Below are 18,947 nucleotides of genomic sequence, written 5' to 3'. Positions count from 1 at the left end.
GTTTCCCCAGGACAGACTCCATAGCCAGAGTTTACCCAGGACAGACTCCATAGTCATCGTTTCCTTGACATTCTTTGGAGCACGTGCTTCTAGCCAGCATATTAGATGGAGATCTTTCCATGTTTCGGACAGTGCTTGCTCGCTTGTCACAGTGGGTCAGCGCTAGACACAGTGCATCTTTGACGTCAAATGTTCCCTCCCAATTCCTTGACCTTTTCCATTTTGTTTGAGATCTTCTTAATTACACTTCCCTGACAGCTTCCCTCTTCCGTTAGGTGCTTACAACTTCATACAGCACAGGTTTGGCCTCATGTAGAGTTGTGTGTGTACACTGGGCCTTTTCTACTTAGGATCCAGTAGAGAGGAAGTCTTATAATTAATGTAGTGGATAAAAATAGACAAACAACTCTTGCTTATCCAAGTAAAAATGAGACCAGGCACCAGAACAAAGGCCCCTGCTTTATTGGTGGATAGCAACTCATGTACCTTTCCTCTTCTGACAGAATCGCCTTTTATGCTGGACCTCAGTGAGGCAAAGCATGGTTGTGGGCCACACTCTTCATTGTTGTTCTGATACACGAGAGATGCGCAGCTTGCGTTTATGTCAAACATTCTTTCCAGCTACTCCCTCTTCGTTCTACCATTTAGATCCGTTGAGATTGCTAGTGGCAAGGAGTAGAGGGTAGAATTTATGGGATGGCTTATGGACTGACTGAGTAATAGATACTTTCATTTTAATAAGTGTTTACAGAAGTCTTCTGTGCCAGCACTGTCTTAGGGGCAGGAGACACAGATGTGAGTAGATGCTGCTCTAGCCTGAAGGGAACGAACAGGTTAGCTGGATAAATACAACCCCGGATGCTGTATTTACACACATGCTAAGCCAGCATAGAAGATAGACCAGAGCATAACAGAGCAACTGTGGTGTGGGGGAGGTAGGTAGGAACAGCAGGCTGGGCACGGGAGGCGGAGCTTGCTCAAGAGCTTACCTGAAGCCTGCAGCTGGTAGGCTTTAGAATCAGGGAACCAGCTTCAGTTCTACTAATTGTCTATTCAATGGAGAGTTAATATTTTAAGTTCACCATGAGCAAATTTCTCCTGGATAGACTCTGAGTTTTCTTTCGTGAATGTTCTTGTATGCATGTTTGTGTGTAGATACACCATGTGTGCGTGTCCACACAGAGGGTGGAGGACATTTTGGACATTACACCAGGAACACAGTCTCCTTCTTTGAAATGATCTCTTATTGGCATGGAGCAGGCTAGGCCAGCTGCTGAGCTTTGTCCTTTCAAGGCAAGTGCCTTATCTACTGACCATCGCTCTCTCTCTCCCCCTCCCCCCTCCAAATAAAAGGTCTGATCTCGTTTCTTGAGACTTTGTTAGAAATTCTGCTTGACCCTCAGTGTTCCGCTCTGGTGGTTGGTCCCCCCTTGGCCCTATGTTGAGGATATTGCAGGGTCACAGACCTCGTGGGATTGCAGAGAGCCAGCATTCCTTACGCAGTAGTGTGCCAGCTGCAGAGACACCTACCCCTGTTACCAGGACCTCTCTGCAACGGTAGAAAAGGGGTGTGTCTATCCCATCTGTGGTCTGATGCCTCTGTTCTTCTGCCTTAGGCTTCCAGTCCCCCCCCCCCCCGGCAGCGGCTGCCAGGAGGCACTGGCTGTGTGGAACCCCATCCTTAGGAGAAGGCACGTTGATCTGTGTTATCTCAGGCATTTTCAGATCCAGCTCCCACAATAATTAGGACACAGAACATGTAGTTATGACAGTTCTGGGCTGTCTGGCTTGAGAGACACTTCACAATCGAATTAGCTAACGGCAGCGGTAATCTACAGTAGCCTGCAAATAAAGCAGTTGAACTGCCTTCAAAAGGAGGGGCTGAAGGAAGCCCACTGGTGTGCCTGGGCCACAGAGGCAGGCTGGGGTCCTCTGACAGTTCTAGCATCACCACTGCAGCTCTCGGCTGACTTCGTCTAATTCCATTTCATTAGGGAGAAAGGATCCATGTCTGTCTTGTTCAAGCTGTGGCCTACATCTACAGTTGCATACAGGAAATCTTTTTGAAGGGATAAAAGATGAAAGAAATAAACAAATTTAATTAATTTAAAAAAGTGTGAAAAACTGGCCACTTTTTTGAATATGCTGTAAGCCTTTAAAAATAAAATCCTTTATTTTATTTATTGTTTTTGAACATGCATGCTTGTGTGTGAGTTCTCTCTCTCTCTCTCTCTCTCTCTCTCTCTCGTGTGTGTGTGTGTGTGTGTGTGTGTGTGTGTGTGTGTGTGTGTGTGTGTATGGTGCTTTCATGTCATGAGTGTGCATGTGTATGGACGTTGGAGGACTTCTATGGAGTCAGTTCCTTCTTCCATCTTTCTGTGGGTACAGGAACTGAACTCAGGTTGTTAGGTTTGGGTGGCAAGCGCCCTTCCCTGCTGCGCCATCTCACTGGCCCCTTTCCTCTTCCTAAAACTTCATTTACTTTATTAATGTTATAATGTCTGTGCATTTCTTTTGGGTAATAGTTAAAAGAAAGAAAAGGAGACTTATTTGCCAAATAATTGGCCTTCTATGTTCCTGTGTTTCTTATTCTCAGATTCACCCAGCTGCTATGGATTGAAAATATTTACAGAAATAAAGGCAAATAATGTCTGCAGCAAACATTTCCAAGCAACATGTTTCCTTTGTTATTACTCCCTAAATAATAATACCATGTAACATATTTACATAGCATTTGCATCTAGAGCCATATTAAAGTTTGCAGGAATATGCATGAAGGTTACAAGCAGATATTCTCCATTTTGTTGGGTTGTTTTGGGTTTTCAGGACAAGGTCTTTGGCATTCCCCACCAGCCTGGAACTTGAATGGCCTTGAACCCCACACGCACTCTTGCCTCTGTCTTCCAAGGGAGATGTGAAGCCGACTGGCTAGGCCCTTTTCATGAGGGACCTGACTGAGACTCTTTAACCTTTGGTGGCTACTGGTGAAGGAATCGGCCAATTTGCCCCCTACCCAATTTCCCTCAAATTCAGAAGAACAACTGTTGGTAAAATGGGAAGACGGAGGTGAAACTCTGGCATTTTCCTGCGTATGTGGGAGGCCAGAAGGTCTGACAGCATACTTGGGTTTCTAAGACAGCAGCAGTTGACTGACAGGAGTAACTGGCCCCCTGGGGACCTGGCCTTCATCCGGCAGTGTCACCACACCATGCTTGGCCTGTGAATTTAACTCAGTTCCATGTGAACATTTTAAACGTCTTCACTCGTGCCATCCCATCTCATGTGTTAAATTTGATTCTTTGACAAGACAATTTTATATATGTATACTGTTCTTTTATTTTGATGGGAGTCTCATTCCTTTCTAATGAGGTTGCAACTAATGTGCCATCTCATACCTATGTGACCTGGGTTCAGCTCCCTTCAGGTTATACCACTTCCCCTGCTTAAACTGCCACTGGCCACGCAGTCAGTTCCCGCTTAGCGCTAATGGTAGAACTTGAAATGCCCAAGAAGCATCAGAATTCCATGCTGCTCTGGCCTCTTGTTTATACTGGCAATTGCTTCTCAGGCTCAAGCTGTGTTTTCTTCTTCTTCGGAGATCACCATCGGATCAGATCGTCTGAAAGAAGGGACGTGTTTTTGAGTTGCGAGTGTTCCCTCACCTGAGCAGTTAGTTTCCTGTCCCGCATCCCTGCTCCTGGTAGGGATTAGAGAGGCCTTTGGATACAGTGGACAGACCTTAGCAGCTCTTCTTCTTTGCAAGTAATTGGGCCGACTCAGACAACAAAGCAACCGAAGCAAGTGTGGTCTGAGTTTGGCATTAGCTTACTGAAGAGTACACACTCAGAAAGCGGCTCCCCCAAGAGGTGGGTGTCACACAGCCTAATTGTGTAGTAGCTAGTCTCACGACAAGTCTGATGTGTGTCGCACAACCCTGATTCCCATTGATTGATTGATTGATTGACGATGTCAGGCATGGGGCTGTCACGACAGCTTGTGACAAAGATACAGGTCAATGTCTGTCTAAAACTAGATAGAATTATCTCTTATTTTGTCTGTCTCTTCCTTACTCCCCAGTTGTAGTCTTAGCATCCTCCCTACTGGAGGGGAAGGAGGCAGGGAAAGGCATCAGACTGTGGGTTTTCCTAGATCCTGTCTGCAAATTGTATCTATGAGGTAGACATAATTAAATTTTTATAAATTTATATGAGTGTGGCAGTTTTTAAGGACCTGGGGTATTGTGGAGTGTACACTTGGATGGTAGAGGGTACGTTCCACCAATAGTGGGTATCCCTATGGCATTACTTCTTAGACTCTCTTCTGTTTGTAAAGTGGGTTGCTGAGGTTGGGTGCTTCAAGCCCTCCTACCTCCCAATAACTGTCCTTCTGCCCCAGGCTCCTTCAATCCCTCAGTGAACTTGTCTTGAGGACAACATCCCAGGGATGAGGACCTTCTGGAGAGAGGGACAGTGGCTGGTTCTGTGTTGGTTACTCTGGGTAGCTCAGGGATACTTAGGATAAACAGTCTGAATTTGCCTCTTGAACATATTCTATTGTTTTAGAAATGCAATAGATAAGGTAAAGGTCAGGCGTGTTTGGTTAGACCCTTGGTTTCCTTCAAGTTCAAGGGTGATTTGTAAGCTTGCTGGGCACTGGAAAACTTCTAGTCTCCACAACTTTTAGTTGAGTGGATGCTTATAGACAATGAGTTGAGCTGTTGCAAAGTGTGAATTTTATTTCAAAGTTTGATTTCTTTGCTTCTCCCGAAGCAAGAGAAGGGAGGGTCATAGCTGTGGGCTTCTGCTGTGGTAGAGTCTGTGCTAAGCCCTTACTTAGTTCACCATTTATTGGTCACATAGTATGTAAGGTGAAGACCTGTGTATTTATTTCTAGGCTAAGCTTGAGGTGAGAAAGGTTAAGGGTTTGCAGCTGGCAAGTCACTTGGTTGGGACTTGATCTCACCAGGACCTCTTCTGGGAAGTTCCAAGAAGGAAGATATGCCTGGTCTGGGCCTTTTTTTCATCTGTATTGTGCAGGCAGGCAGTTAGATTGAGTTTTTCATGGTAATACATTACACAGTTTACTGTTCTTCTTGGCTTTGGGGAGAGGGCTCAGTGGTTAAAGCACCTGGTGTGTCACATAAGCGAGGACCTGAGTTTGTATCTCCACGACCCTTGTAAAAGCTAGACATGGTCACACCTGAAATTCTAGTATTTGGGAGTCAGGGAGTTGAAGACAAGTGGATCTGTGGACGCCATTAGCTTGCTGTGTTGATTGGTGAGTTCAGGGAGAGACCCTATCTCAGAAAATAAGGAAGAGAGCCAATAGAGGAAGGTACCTAATACTGACTCTGGTCTTCACAAGTATGTATGTGCAAAAGAGAATATTCATATTCATTCATTCTCTTCCTTTCTCTCTCTCTCTCTCTCTCTCTCTCTCTCTCTCTCTCTCTCTCTCCTCCTCCTCCTCCTCCTCCTCCTTCCGCCCCATATACCCCTTCATCCTTCGCTAGTTCTTGTAGTTATGATCCCTATGTCTGGCAAGTGACTAAGTGACTGGCTCTGCGACATGAGATCCAAGCCACAATGAGAGTGTCTGGAGGCTTGATTTTCCTTTGGAATTGAAGAGGGAGTGGAGGCTTTTCAGATTCCAGCCCAGGACTCTGTCGGGTCCCAAGGGTTTTATCAGGAATGAGTCTTTCCCTGAGATGGTCAGCACTGTGAGAGCTCTGATGGGCAGGGAACTGGGACTCTTCCTTGTGGGTGTGGGAGAGTGGGCAGGGGCCTCTCACCTCTGCTTTCCTTCTAAACCCACCCTTCATTTTCACTTCAGAGGCGAGTCACTGTAGAGGTAGGTTTGGAGACTCAGGAGGCCTCTGTGTAAGACATGGAACTAGCCAGGGTTCTGGTGGTGGCACACGCCTTTAATCTTAACGCTCAGGAGGCAGAAGCAGGCAGATGTCTGAGTTTGAAGCCAGCCTGGTCTACAGAGTTCCAGGACAGCCAGGGCTACGCAGAGAAACTCCATCTTCTGACCCCTGACCCCAGCCCACCTCCCCCTCCCCCCAAGGAAAGAGAGAAAAGAAAAAAGACTTGAACTATTAGGTGGTTTGTGTTTCTTCCTGAATTTGTAATGTTGCCTCTTATGTAATGCCAGGCTGAAAACACAAACTGGGTTTTAGTCTTCAAAAGGAAGGGATGTGACCTCTTAGCCGCTCCATTGCACCTTAAAGGCTTTCCTCACTGGTCTCGACGACGGAGGTCGCAGGTCTTCCACGGAGGGAGGATCTAGTGTCGTGAGGGGTTTGGTTGAGCTATCTTTTCCTCACCACACCCACTTGCCAGCGAGTCCCTCATTCTCTTTGTTTCAGATCAAGAAAGGGCCTGCTTGGACTTTGACTCTTCTCAAGATGTTAATTACATGTTCCAAAATCATGTGTTCTGTTAAAAATCACTTACGCACAGCCTTGGAAAGAACTCTAAGCAGGGAGTTGCTTCAGGGTGCAGAATATTGTTCTGGATGCCTTGGGAAATAAATCTGGAGAGTTGGTTCATTTACCACCAAGACATCTTTAGTCAGTGTATATAAACAAGAGAAGTCCCAGCGGGCCTGGACATTATTTGTCCCAGATGGAGTTTAAACTTGGCTCACTGTGCTGCACTGATGTCATGGTACATCAGCTGGCCCCAAATTAGATGTGCAGAGAATCAGCTATGTGCTTGTGTGCACTGAGGGCTCGTGGGGAGGAGGGGCAGGGAGGCTGGAAAATCTTTGTCACAGTTTTCCTTTGCACTCCGCAAAGCCTGGTGTCTGTCCTGAATTTGATCTTAGTGCAGAGAGAGGGATCAGTGATGTGTGCGCTGGCATTCGCGTGCCAGAAGGTCCCTGTGCTTCTGAGTCTAGGAGTGTACTGTGTCTGGATTTCCATCAGTTCCTTAGTGAGGGGGGCCCCTGCACTCCAACACAAAAAGGAGAACTGGACAGCATTGTATCTAAGCCCCACCTCCACGGTGACAGGCTTGAACCTGTTGGATGATGAATTTTTGCTGCTATAGCCTATCTTCATCCCCCAACATGTCTGTTTTTTGTTTTTTTTTTGTTTTTAAAGATTTATTTATTTATTATATGTAAGTACACTGTAGCTGACTTCAGACACTCCAGAAGAGGGCGTCAGATCTTGTTAAGGATGGTTGTGAGCCACCATGTGGTTGCTGGGATTTGAACTCTGCACCTTTGGAAGAGCAGTCAGTGCTCTTACCCACTGAGCCATCTCACCAGCCCTGTTTTTCGTTTTTTTGTTTGTTTGTTTTTCCCACAGACAGGGTCTTATGTAGCCAAGCCTGCCCTCAGACTCACGTTGTATCCAAGGCTGGCTTAGACCTCCTGATCCTGCTCCACCTTCCAAATGCTAGACTTGGCAGCACACCCAGCCTTTTCCCCAAAGGTTTCCAGTTTTGAAGATAACTTTCAGTCTTCTTGCCTTGCTACCATTAAAGAAGACAATGGCCTTAAGCTTTGTAACGGTCCTAGGTATCCATTTGTATACATGTTTTGCTCTAGGGTACCCATATGTGTAACTGTAGGTCTTTCATCCATGTGCAGTGGGTAACCTATCAATGAGTTATGTACATTTTAGAAAGCCAAATGCTTGAAGCATCCTGAGGGACCTGAGTTGACATCTTCAGTGTGCTTTGAGAGGACAGCCACAATGCCGGGTGGTTCTGCTGGATAAGCTCTTCCAAAAAAACTTAATTATAGAGTTATGTTATCTCAAACATATTCAAGAGAAATAGGCATTAGTATCCCACAGAAACTGGACTATGAATATTCAGAGCCCAATTATGCAGAACAACCAAGCGGTTTAGAAGCAAATGAAATGTAAATTAACTGATGAAAAGGTGAGCCAAATGTAGTATATTTAAAAATGGAATATTACTTAGAAGGGAAAAAGAAATGGATGAGACGACATGGACAGCCTGGACAACTCATTGTGAAGTGAAAGGATTCCTTTGCATTGTGGTGTTTTTGTCTTTGTGTAAGATCCACTATGAGACCAGAAGTGCATGTATCTTTATACAGAGATCGGAAGGGCAGTAAAGGGCTGGAGGAACTGAGGGAAGATGGGGTGTTGGAAATTTCCTACCATGTTTTGTGTCATGGGTACCAACTATGTGAGTGTACCAAAAATACTTCACGTGCATAAACTGTGTGGTATGTTGCTTAAGACTCAATAAAGATACTAATACAAACTATCTGAAACTAAGAACTCAAAACACAAAGCAGCCAGATAGGACCCCTCTCCTGGACCCATAAGCCAGCGACCCTTTATTGATGGCTTGCATTATGACAGTCTTAATTAGAAGTGTCTCTAGGCAGGTTGAATTGTTTCGAAGCCGTAAGGTGCTTAGATTTCAGAACCTCTGCAAGTGGATGCCCGGCTCACCCTGCTGCCAGAATCCAGGAAGGCTGACCAGAGCCTGAAATGCGCATGCTTGGCAGGCGCAGCCAGAGAGCCAGAGTGAGCAAGCCGAAACTGGGTTAGAGTGAACATCTGTGGAAGTTTAGATTTTAGGGAGAACGTGAAACATGGCAAATTTGGTAAACTGTTTTTCTCTAATCTCCTTCACTTAACTCCGACTTGTCCATGGTAAGAAGTATTAGTCATAGCTACTAACCAAGCGAGGCCTGTTCCTGTGTGCAGTGGGGAAGAAATCTCTGCTTTCTGTAAGTGAGGAAATACAGACTTTGGAGGTCAAGTGGGCCACGTGGCGGAGCCTCCTACCTGGGACTTTTAGACTGGCTCTTTTCACTGTATCCTGGCATCCTTAGATCCATGGTTATGCCTAAGTTGGTTAGCGGAGAGTGGCTAATGAGGCGGTATGTACACCCTTCAAGTGCTCCTGAGAAGGCAGCTCTGGCCTGACCCTCACCTACAGGCAGTGAACCTTATGTGCATGGGAGCTTGTTCTTAGGTTTGACACATGGATAGTCCTGAGGGGTACTTTTTAAGTTGGAATATTGAATTTTAGAAGAACTATTCTCCCCCCACCTCCACCCCCCTCCCCGTCCCCTTCTCTCTCCCTCTGTCTGTGTGTGTACAGCAAACATTTTAGTGAGGTATATCCTCAGCTTAGGAGATGGCTTTTTCTTATCTGCAGTTTGGATTCCTTATTCTTTTTGAGTATGTATAATATGATAAAGGCAAAATTATAATGTCAAGAAACGAGGAAGCAAACTCACTTAACTAGTTTAAAATGAAATTACTCAAAGTAGACCTTCTAGAGATATGATTAACTTTGGACCTGAAGAAGTCGTGTGGTGATTCTCCGTAGATCCATAATTAGATTAGTTTACCAATAAACCTTTTCCTTTGTGTCTGCACAGGAGTGGTAGGTCCAGAGACTGTCCATGGTGACTGCTATGAGCTGGCCAGAGGAAAAGGGCGAGGCTGATTGCTGAGAGCATTTGAAGCTAGTTTTTTAGAGCATAAGCCAAGAAAGAGAGTCTAGAAGGGCCATCAGGTGCGCGAAGTGCAGATGGCCCTGAAGTCCATGTTTCTTAGATGTGGAGGGAGGCCGTGTCACTGAACACAAGCCATACACCTGGCTCAGCCCAAGCTGGTTCCCCACCTGGCTCAGCTGCTCTGTAGTCAAGTGACTTTGGACCAATGTCTTTTTTCGTCTTTAAGCTCTTGTTTTCCTGTCTATTAAATTTGGTTAATAATTCCTGCTTGGAATACCATATGGGTTTGATAAATAGTTAACTTTTTAGGGTCACTGTAAGGAAAACAAAAACCTGGGGAAAGGTGTGGCTAAGGTAGCCCTCATCACACTAAATTAACTTTACAGATGTTAAATAGACTGTTGTGAGAACGTTCCATCTTTTATTTTGTTAAAGATCTATTTTTATTTTATATTTGTGTGTGCATGCACACACCTGTGTGTATGTTGATATGCAACTGTATGTGCATAGCATGGTGGCCAATGGTGACCAGTGGTTGCCAGAAGAATGCATCTGGTTCCCTGGAGCTGGACTTCCAGGTAGTTGTGAGCCACCCAACATGAGTGCTAGGGACTGAATTCCAACCTTTTCTCTGTAAGAGCAGTGGGTGCTCCAGCTGTGAACCTCTGGTCTTTCAAGAAAACCGGGCATTAAAACATCTGGGACCCTTTGGAAGGAGTCGTAATGTCTAAGAAGAAGCAGAATGGGGATGTTGCCCTGCCAACCGTGCTGATGGTACGGCCGGCTGAGCCAGTGTTCGCCGAACTCACCTGTGGCTTCTTAGCTCTTACACTTTTGCCAGCTTTGTAATCTGGCTGTAGGGAGGACAGATGAACAGGGCAAGATCACAGGTGGTCTCTTCTTTCCTTTAATATCTTTTTGGCCTACCTACTTGATTCTTTAACCCAGGGACATTTTTTAAAAGTATTTTTAAAAATTTTATTTATTTTATGTATATGAGTGCTCTATCTTCATGTACACCTGTGTGTCAGAAGAGGCCATCAGATCCCATTACAGATGGTTGTGAGCCACCATGTGGTTGCTGGGAATTGAACTCAGGACCTCTGGAAGAGCAGCCAGTGCTCTTAACCACTGAGCCATCTCTCCAGCCCTGGAGAGTATTCTTACCACGAAGGCGAGCTTTGATTGTTGGCAAATATCACTTCCCTTTTGGAGAAAAGAGATTGGTCTCAGAAAACCAATATGTCTATTTCAGTGATACCCGGGGGTGGTTGTGCTCTGTGCCAGACAGATGAGAATGTCGGAGGTGTGTATGGATAGATTTGGATTTGACCATCTAAAGGGGCTGGTGTGTGAGTAGACAAATGTGTGCTGTGTGTGTATTATGTGTGCGTGTATACAGGTGTGTGCATGTAAAGGTGTTTGTGTGTTTGTGTACAGGTGTGGGAATATGTGTGTGTACTGGTGTGTGTGTGTGTGTGTGTGTGTGTGTGTGTATGTGCAAAGGTATGGGGGCATGTGTATATGTATACAGCTGTGGGGTTATGTGTGTCTGCAGGTGTGTGTGTGTACAGCTGTGGGAGGTCTCTGTGTATATGTATACAGCTGTGGGGTTATGTGTGTCTGCAGGTGTGTGTGTGTGTACAGCTGTGGGAGGTCTCTGTGTGTATGGGTGTGTATGCATGTACTGGTATGTGTATAGACAGGTGTCTGTGTGTGCGCACATAGGCAGGCACACGTATGTGATCATAAAACAGTTGCGGGAGAGAAGCTGCTGTCCTTTTCATGCAGCCAAGGGTTAGTTTTTAGGAGCTTTTATGGCGCTGGAGTCTGGCGTAGTGGTAGTGCACTTGCCTAGTTTATGTGAGGCTGTGGGTTTGATCCTTAGTACCATCCAAAAGTCAAGTGAAATTGAAAGAAAATGCTAGACAGGCTATAGAAACCTTCTTCACAGGGAGCCCCTTCTGCAGACTCCAGGCTTTATCGTATCTACCCCAGGTAGGCACTGGGTAATGAGAAATGTGGGCCAGGGAGGAGTATTGGTACCCGTGACTGCTCTCAGAGCCCCGTGGGCCTCTCAGTGTGCTAAGTGGAGAAAGGCAGATGTGGCAGAGGCTCTCCTCTCCCGCTGTGGCTCTTGATCTTCTGGGTACCAAGTAGAACTCACAGGAAGCTGCAGAGGCAGTGCTTCACCTGTGGTCAGTACTGCTCTCCCAGAGAAGCTCCTCTGATGGACTGATTCTCTGCAGGGCTTTACTCAGGTGATGGTGATGGCGGCGGTGGCCGTGGCAAGTTAGCAAAAACCTTGATGTAATTCCCGTGCACTGTCCACCTCTCCCTAACCCCTTTCTATTCTTGTTTTACTTTATTATTTTTTCTTTTGTGTTGTTTTCCGGAGACAGCATCCCTCATTGGCCTGGGATTTGGCAAGTCTGCTCATCTGGCTGGTTGACCAGCAGACACCAGGGATCCGTTTGTTTCCGTCTCACTGGAGTGGGGCTTTCGAGCACGTACCGTCACACCTAGAGTTCTCCGTAGACTTGAGTTCTGAGCATCTTCCTCGCATGCTTGTGCTTACAAGACAAGCACCTTACCAGCTGAGCCACCACTGTCCCGAGGCTTAATGCTTCTACTTTTCTTTATTAATTTAGTTTTGAGACACCATCTCACAGTGTAGCCCCAGCCAGCCTGGAGCTTGCTATAGAGACCTGGTTGTCCCCAAACTCAACAGCAGTTTGTCTGCTTCTGTTGATAGTCTTTATTTGAGGCAGAGCTCAGGAGCTTGCCTGTAGGGCAGAGTTGCCTCCAGGCCTAGCCTTAGCTTCCTCCTGTCCTGTCTCTTTCCTCATGAGTAAGAAGCAGTTAGATTGACAGTTATGAAGGAAGAGCTGCGGGGTCTTCCTCCAGCCTGTCCCTTGGGCGAAGCAGTTATTTCTAGAGTGCTGCGTTTAGCTCTTTGCTCCGCTGTATTCTAAGTCTTATTTTCTGTATCTTTGGCATTTAGTGAAAATGGAGAGTTGCTGTCGTTCATTGCCTTGCTAACCTGCCTCATGCTTATTTCAGACGTCTTGACTCCGATGGCCCTTGCGGTTGGAGCAGCTCTGATGAAGCCACGTAGGCCGGGGTTTGAAGCATTCCTGCTTCCTGCCCTGACAGCTTGGCTCTGTGTCAGTGTCTCTGGGAAAGGAAAATCTGTGATTAAGACCCTTCTCTTCCCCCTTAGAAGAGACAGCTCAGCGTGAATTGGTTTAATACTGACTTTGAAAAGCAGGAAATGGCCAATGAATGAACAGAAAATGATGAGGCTGAAGGGCTTCCCAGGGGTAAATCTACTCCGATATTCTGCTAAGTGGACATAGCATCTAAAGGGGACTCTTAGCAGCTATGCTGGGGGAGGGCAGCGATGGGAAGAGCGGGGTGAGGCAGAAGAGAACCGACATGCATGGCTCAGAAGGTTCGCTGCTCCTGGCCTGCCGGGATGTGACTCACACTTCTCCAGGCTGTGTGATGCAAGGCCTGGTGCCGGTGGCTCATTCACGCCTGTGGTTGGGACAGGCCACTGGACTGCTGCGGTGTCAAAGCTTTATTTTTATCTCTGTCATTGACAGTGACAGTGGCGCAGTGGTCAGTCTCTCTCAGTAAAGTCAAATGCCTTCTCCTAAAAATACCCAGTGGCCAGTTCAATACAGTCCGTTCCAGCTGTGACTTTTGCTCTTGTGAGAAGAGAGATTGCTATTAGGAGGCCAAGCTTTGCCTCCTTTCTAAGGTAGCTTGGTAGATTACAATCTGGTTGCCATAGCAACTCAGCAGCAGTGAAAATTACATGAACTAAACATCCGAAGAGATGCTTAAAAGCCATTTATCTATCATCTTCCTGAAGAAGTGAGGGAGAAGGGATTAGGCACTGAACTCTGTTAGCTGAGGGGTGTTCGGGCGAGGACTACACACACAGACTTGACAAACAGACTTCAGAAGAGGCAGGTGCTTCCAGATCATCCTTTGAATTGTGCCCTGGTGTCAATGGTTACAGAAAATTGTTTCAAGCAGTGTGGTAGGCAGAGTGTGACATCAGTTCAGAAATCCTATTTCTTGCCTGGCACTTTCCATAATATTGCTGAGTGGTATTTTCAGACCATGGCTGACGGTTATGTGGAGACGGTATGTGACCCTGGGGTTGTCAAAGAGGAGTGAGATCTACTCCACAGGAGAAAACACATGCCTGATGCTCTAAGTCTGACCAGGACTGCTCAGCTGACAGCCGTCTCAGGGGAGAATCTACTATATTTTGCTAAGTGGACATAGCATCAAAACGTCCTCTAAGTTTTTGTCTCTCTTGATTAGTGTTCAGACCTCACCAGAGAAGTTTTTATGTGCAGTAGATGTCAGTTAGCCAACTCAAAACTGTTCAGGATGTAGAATGTAAGTCTGTGGAGTGCTCAACTATAAGTGGCACATCTGTCACACTCCCTTTACCCCAGGACCTGGGGACCATCATAGAAGAGGGGGGCAGCAGGATTCTAAGAGCCAGAGGTCATGGGGAACTGGACTGAAGCAGTGTCTTCTGGCCAGGACAGAACTGCACCGAAGCACTCACATCTGCTGTGGGTGCCTGCACAACGACGAGCCAGTCAGCATTCCAGCCCAGAAAGAGGAGCCGCTCACCATGCCCTCCCTCCTGTTGAGGAACTAACCATAGCCGGTGGCAGCTAGGCCATGGAGACTCGGTTGTCTTTAAGTGTGTGACCTCTGGTAGGATGACCAGCTCCAGTGTACGGATGGGCCCACACCCATGAGTGTTTGGGCCGTATAAAGTAGACTCAATGGATTACTGTGTGTGTGGGGGGCATGAAGTAGACAGTGGGGGGACCGAATGTGATCAAATGTACACATTGTATACGTGTATAGAAGTATCAAAAATAAAAGTATTGCATATTTTTTCAAAAGAAAATGATAACTTTTATCTCTTAAGTCCTTAGACAAGTTCTAGCACCACTGTGATAGAGTCACAGCCACGTGCTTTCTGTTTAAACCACTAAGCAGGAGCTCACAGCGCGTGCTTGTAGAATTGGGGCAGGGAAAAAGCCAGTGGACCCTGCCCTAGATTGTCTCTGACAACCCTGAATTCATTTACTCTCTTCTCCCATACAATCGTCAACGGTGGTCCTAGGAATACGGTCCAGCAGTGTTATGGAAAGGCCCAGGCAAGGAAAAGAACTTCAGAATGAGCAAGAGTTTGGTTGTCCCCAGGACACAGGCATGTCGATCTTGTCATGCTGGTCGTTGTTGTATCGCGTAGGGTTCATGACTGAATGAGACAGGTGATGCATGGCCTTTCTCGGGCAGCTCTGTGTTGATTGCATCTTGTGGTACTATGAAAGTTCAACAGCAGCTTTGGAGTCAGTACCATCTTGATTTCTCTGTGTCCTGTGACCAAAGTTTGTGGTGTTTTCAGCAATAGGCTCTTATCCATTAAGTTCTGGTGGGCAGGCCAGGGCAATGACAATAGCTTGCGTTGTTCTAGGGAGTCTGACCAACAACTCCAGGGGAGACATTCCACACCTGACGCTGGAGGCTTTATTTGTCAAGCTATGCTTCTGGGTCAGACATTATCCCCTGCATAGGGTGACTCCAATTAAACACACACACACACACACACACACACACACACATATGAAAATAAATGTAGGAAACTTAGAAAGTACTAGATTTCCGTGTGGCTTTAACATCCTTCCTTGTCCGTCCTCCCATCCCTCTTCCCACTTACTAGTCCTCCCTCCACCTTCCTGTCACTTACATTTTGGTGTCCCGCCTCCCTGAGGCTCACTTCCTGCCTTTATTGAAGTGCTGTTTCACTGGGTGTAGTGTAATAGAGCTGTGATGTATGTTTATATAGAAGCAAAGCTGACTCAAACCGCTTTCGTGTTAAAGGGATGACTAAATTCTCTGGCTGGAGAAAGCAAGGGAGAAGCTGTAATCACTCTGGAGGTCTAGAGGGATTTCCTCTTGAGTCCTTAAAATGGCACACCACTGTCACATCGCTGAGAACAGGGAATGGAGAAGCCTGGAAGATTAGCAACACAGTTACTGTGGAGAAAAGCAAATTGTCTTGAAATAACTTATCCTTCCAGACAATATGAAGCATCTGGGATGCGGAGGCTCAGGCTGCTTTCCTCTGAATGATCCTGGGGATTTTCCAGTTAACGTATTTCCTAATTAAAAGAAATTCATGCCTCACCAGTATCTCCTGCTGGGAATTACTGTTTGAACAAGATATGTGGAAGTTAAAGATTTATATTATAAATGGCATGACTTTGATCTGAAAAGTGTTGCAGAGCGCATAAAGAAGTTGGTATTTAAATTGCATCCCAGCGGATCCTTTACATTTTTAATTTTTTTAATTTATGTTTACGTGTGTGATCCTGCACGAGTATATTGTGTCACACGTGACCGTGGAGGCCAGAAAAGGGTGTTCGATCCCCTGGAGCTGGAGTTTGCAGGTGGTTGTAAGCCACAATGTGGGTGTTGGAAATGAACTTGGGTCCTTCACAAGACCAGTAAGCTCTCTTAAACACTGAGCCATCTCTCTAGCCTCTACTCTTACAACATTTTAATTCTTGAGCTAAAAGACTCTTCTGAGATGGTTTTCCTGCCATCAATAATAGTATTGTCAGGTACGGGCTTAGACAGCCATATATTATCCTACTACCATCTCACTTAAAGAAGGAAACAGCCATGAAATCAAATATTAATGTAATTAATTCACTGCAGCTGGAAGTTGTAGATAGCAGAGTAGCTGCTAGCTGCTAATGGAAGGGATGCTGTGTGGGGGAGAGCTCAAGGAAGAAGCGACAGTTTGCCTGACGTTTCACGCGTCTCAGTGTGGTAGCGTAGGCCTCCTGCAAGAGCTAACACGAAAGGACAGAGCATCTTTTCGGTGTCCACAGACAGGACTGACAGTGTCAGTCAGAGCTGGAGCTGGCCCTGCTGATACTTAGCCACAGTTACACAGCGAGTTTTAAATCAGTGATTTCCCCCTCCCCACTTTGGTTATCCTTTGATTAGAATGCAATCTGTGAAGCTGTTGAAGGGAAGTGAGCTGCAGCACAGCTACCTCCCGTCTTGTGTTTTGGAAGCTATCTCAGTGTTACATATGTGTGTCAGTGTGAAGAAAACGCTGATTCTGGGTTGTATACTGAATCATTGGAGTATTTGCTGGTGTTTGTTTATTTTGTGCCGTTTATTATACTTTAAGATTTGCACGCAGATGTTGTTTTTCAACCTTTCAAACTTTATAATCTTGTTATTTAACCCATCATATCTCCAGTAGCAGCAGGCCAAATGGTCACGTGCTATGCAGCTTTCCTCTGTATAGAAAGGTTTTGTGTGTTGTTTTTCTCATTTAAGTTTGTGTCTAAACTCAAGAAAGAGAAAAGAAAATTGTGTTTTCCCAGGGAAAAGTGCAGTATAATCATGTTTTAGAGTTATATAATATAAATAGTATGGGTGGTACACTAGGCATGTTCCTACATTTTGAGTAGGGTTAAGACTTGTACCCTAAATTTTGTGCTGGGACAAGATTTGGTGTCATGTGCTTCCTGGGAGTGGAAAGCAGGCAGAATGCCTGGGGCACTGATTTAACTGGCCTCTCTGTTGTCACAGGTCATTCTTGTCCAAGTGAACCCAGGTGAGACCTTTACAATCAGAGCCGAGGACGGGACACTTCAGTGCATCCAAGGTAAGGATGTTCTCTTCTAATTAAAGGGGTTCTTCTTTATTTTAATTTGAGTCAGTTTTTTCCTGTGCTTACATATGATTTTCTAGAAGCAAATATATCTCTTTATTTTTCTGTCCTATGGTCTCAAGTATATATATATATATATATATATATATATATATATATATATAGGTTCTCGTCACCTGATAGTCTGAGTATCATTATGTATTGGATACCTGCTCGTAATCCGTTGTTGGGTGGCTTAAGACAACACATCCATCACCTCACTTTCTATGGACCCGGGAGTGGCTTAGCCATGTACTGAGCTCTGGGACGCAGAAAGCTACAAGTCAAAGCCCCTTTGCCCTAGTTCTCTCACAGAGTTGGGTGTACACCCAGACACACTCAGGTCTGGGAGGCCTCTAGCAGAATGTTACCCTTGTTTCCCTGTTAAGTGGCCCTCTCTGCACACAGGTAGTAGCTGGATTCATTACAGTGACCAGCTTCAGGGTGAGAGGGAGTCAGAGGTGTGTCCCTCCCCCTACTGCAGAAGAGGGGGGTCAAGGTCATGAATACAGGGGGCAGCTGCCAACCACTGTTTACCCCATGGCCCCCGATGTTTCTTGCCTTTTCCAGGAGTAAAATGCTCCTCTCAGGGTCTCCAAAGGCTTGCCTAGTACTGTCCACAGACTCCGCAGTCCTTTCCTAAACAAGCCTCTGTGTGAGCACCACGGCTTAGCCATCCCCTGCCTCCTGCCTGGCTTGGAGAGGCACTCCTTCCAGTTGGCCACTCTGGAGAGATCTGTTTCAGCTGTGTCTAGCCATGTGGAGACAGATCGGTGTGGAATGATGGCATCAGACCTGCCTCTGGTCTGCAAGCAGTGCCCTGTTGAAAGGTATAGCATGATACCTGTTTATGGTAGCTCTTCTTGTAGTGCTTGGGATGGTGAGGCAAAGACTAGATGGCGATGTGATTGAGGTCAGTATTAGCTACTGAGCAGACAGGAATCTAATCAGAAGACTTATTCATAAAGCCTGGACATGTTTACCAATACATATCAGGTGAGAGGAAATGCATGCCCGTGCTACTTTACTGTAATGGGCTTTGTATACACAGTGGCTGTTTCTATTTCACTGTTGAGAAAGCAGCAGACTGCTCTGTCATTCATGACTTCCTTGGAGCTGTAGGAACAACATTTACAACTTAAAAATGAGCATATGTTAAAGATTTAAGCCTAATGAATTTTAATTGGAGTTAGACTGGAATAATTGAATGTATTTATAAATGATGTGTTTTCTGACTAGCCATTGCTGTTGGAATTATTTTTGGTATTATAGTCTTAGTCTTCATTGACAAACACTAGGATGAAGCTCCAGGTCGAGAGAGAGGAAGGGACACATGTGGAAGTAGTGTGGAATGTAGATTCTTGTCTCTTGCCTATAGTGCCATCATGAATGGACCCAGTCTTAGTTAGAAACCTTGACGTCAGCCTCTTCCGGAAAGGACACCAGAGGATCTAGATGAAGGCTTGCTGAGCTTTTCAGTTCAAGAAGAAAAGCAGTTCAGAATCCCTGCAGGGAGGCGGAGCCAGGAAGGTCTGTCTGCAGTTTAGGTTATCCCCAGCTACATAGTGATTAAGAATTGTAGGTTCGCCTGGCGGCTGTCCGCAGGCTGATCCAGCACCCAACACCTTGCCTCCCCGACCGAGGAGGGGTGTCCGCCTGGCATCCAGCGCCTTTCCTCACCCGAGGAGGGGAGTGCGCCCGAGAG

At 45.9% G+C, this 18,947-nt stretch overlaps 1 protein-coding gene across 4 annotated transcripts in view; it reads left to right on the top strand.

Annotated features, from left to right (window-relative positions):
• Positions 1 to 18,947, top strand: part of Fndc3b (fibronectin type III domain containing 3B) — a 290,533-nt gene that overhangs the window by 75,637 nt on the left and 195,949 nt on the right. For all 4 annotated transcript variants that reach the window (XM_029537515.1, XM_021195296.2, XM_029537516.1 and 1 more), the window contains exon 3: positions 17,122 to 17,197. In XM_029537515.1, coding sequence (XP_029393375.1) covers positions 17,122 to 17,197 — 76 coding nt within the window. The remainder of the gene's footprint in view (positions 1 to 17,121; positions 17,198 to 18,947) is intronic.

Source organism: Mus pahari, chromosome 4, assembly GCF_900095145.1.
Source record: "Mus pahari chromosome 4, PAHARI_EIJ_v1.1, whole genome shotgun sequence".
NCBI classification, from domain to species: domain Eukaryota; kingdom Metazoa; phylum Chordata; class Mammalia; order Rodentia; family Muridae; genus Mus; species Mus pahari.
The sequence above is the reverse complement of the archived record's forward strand: the minus strand, read 5'-3'. Positions and strand labels throughout refer to the sequence as shown.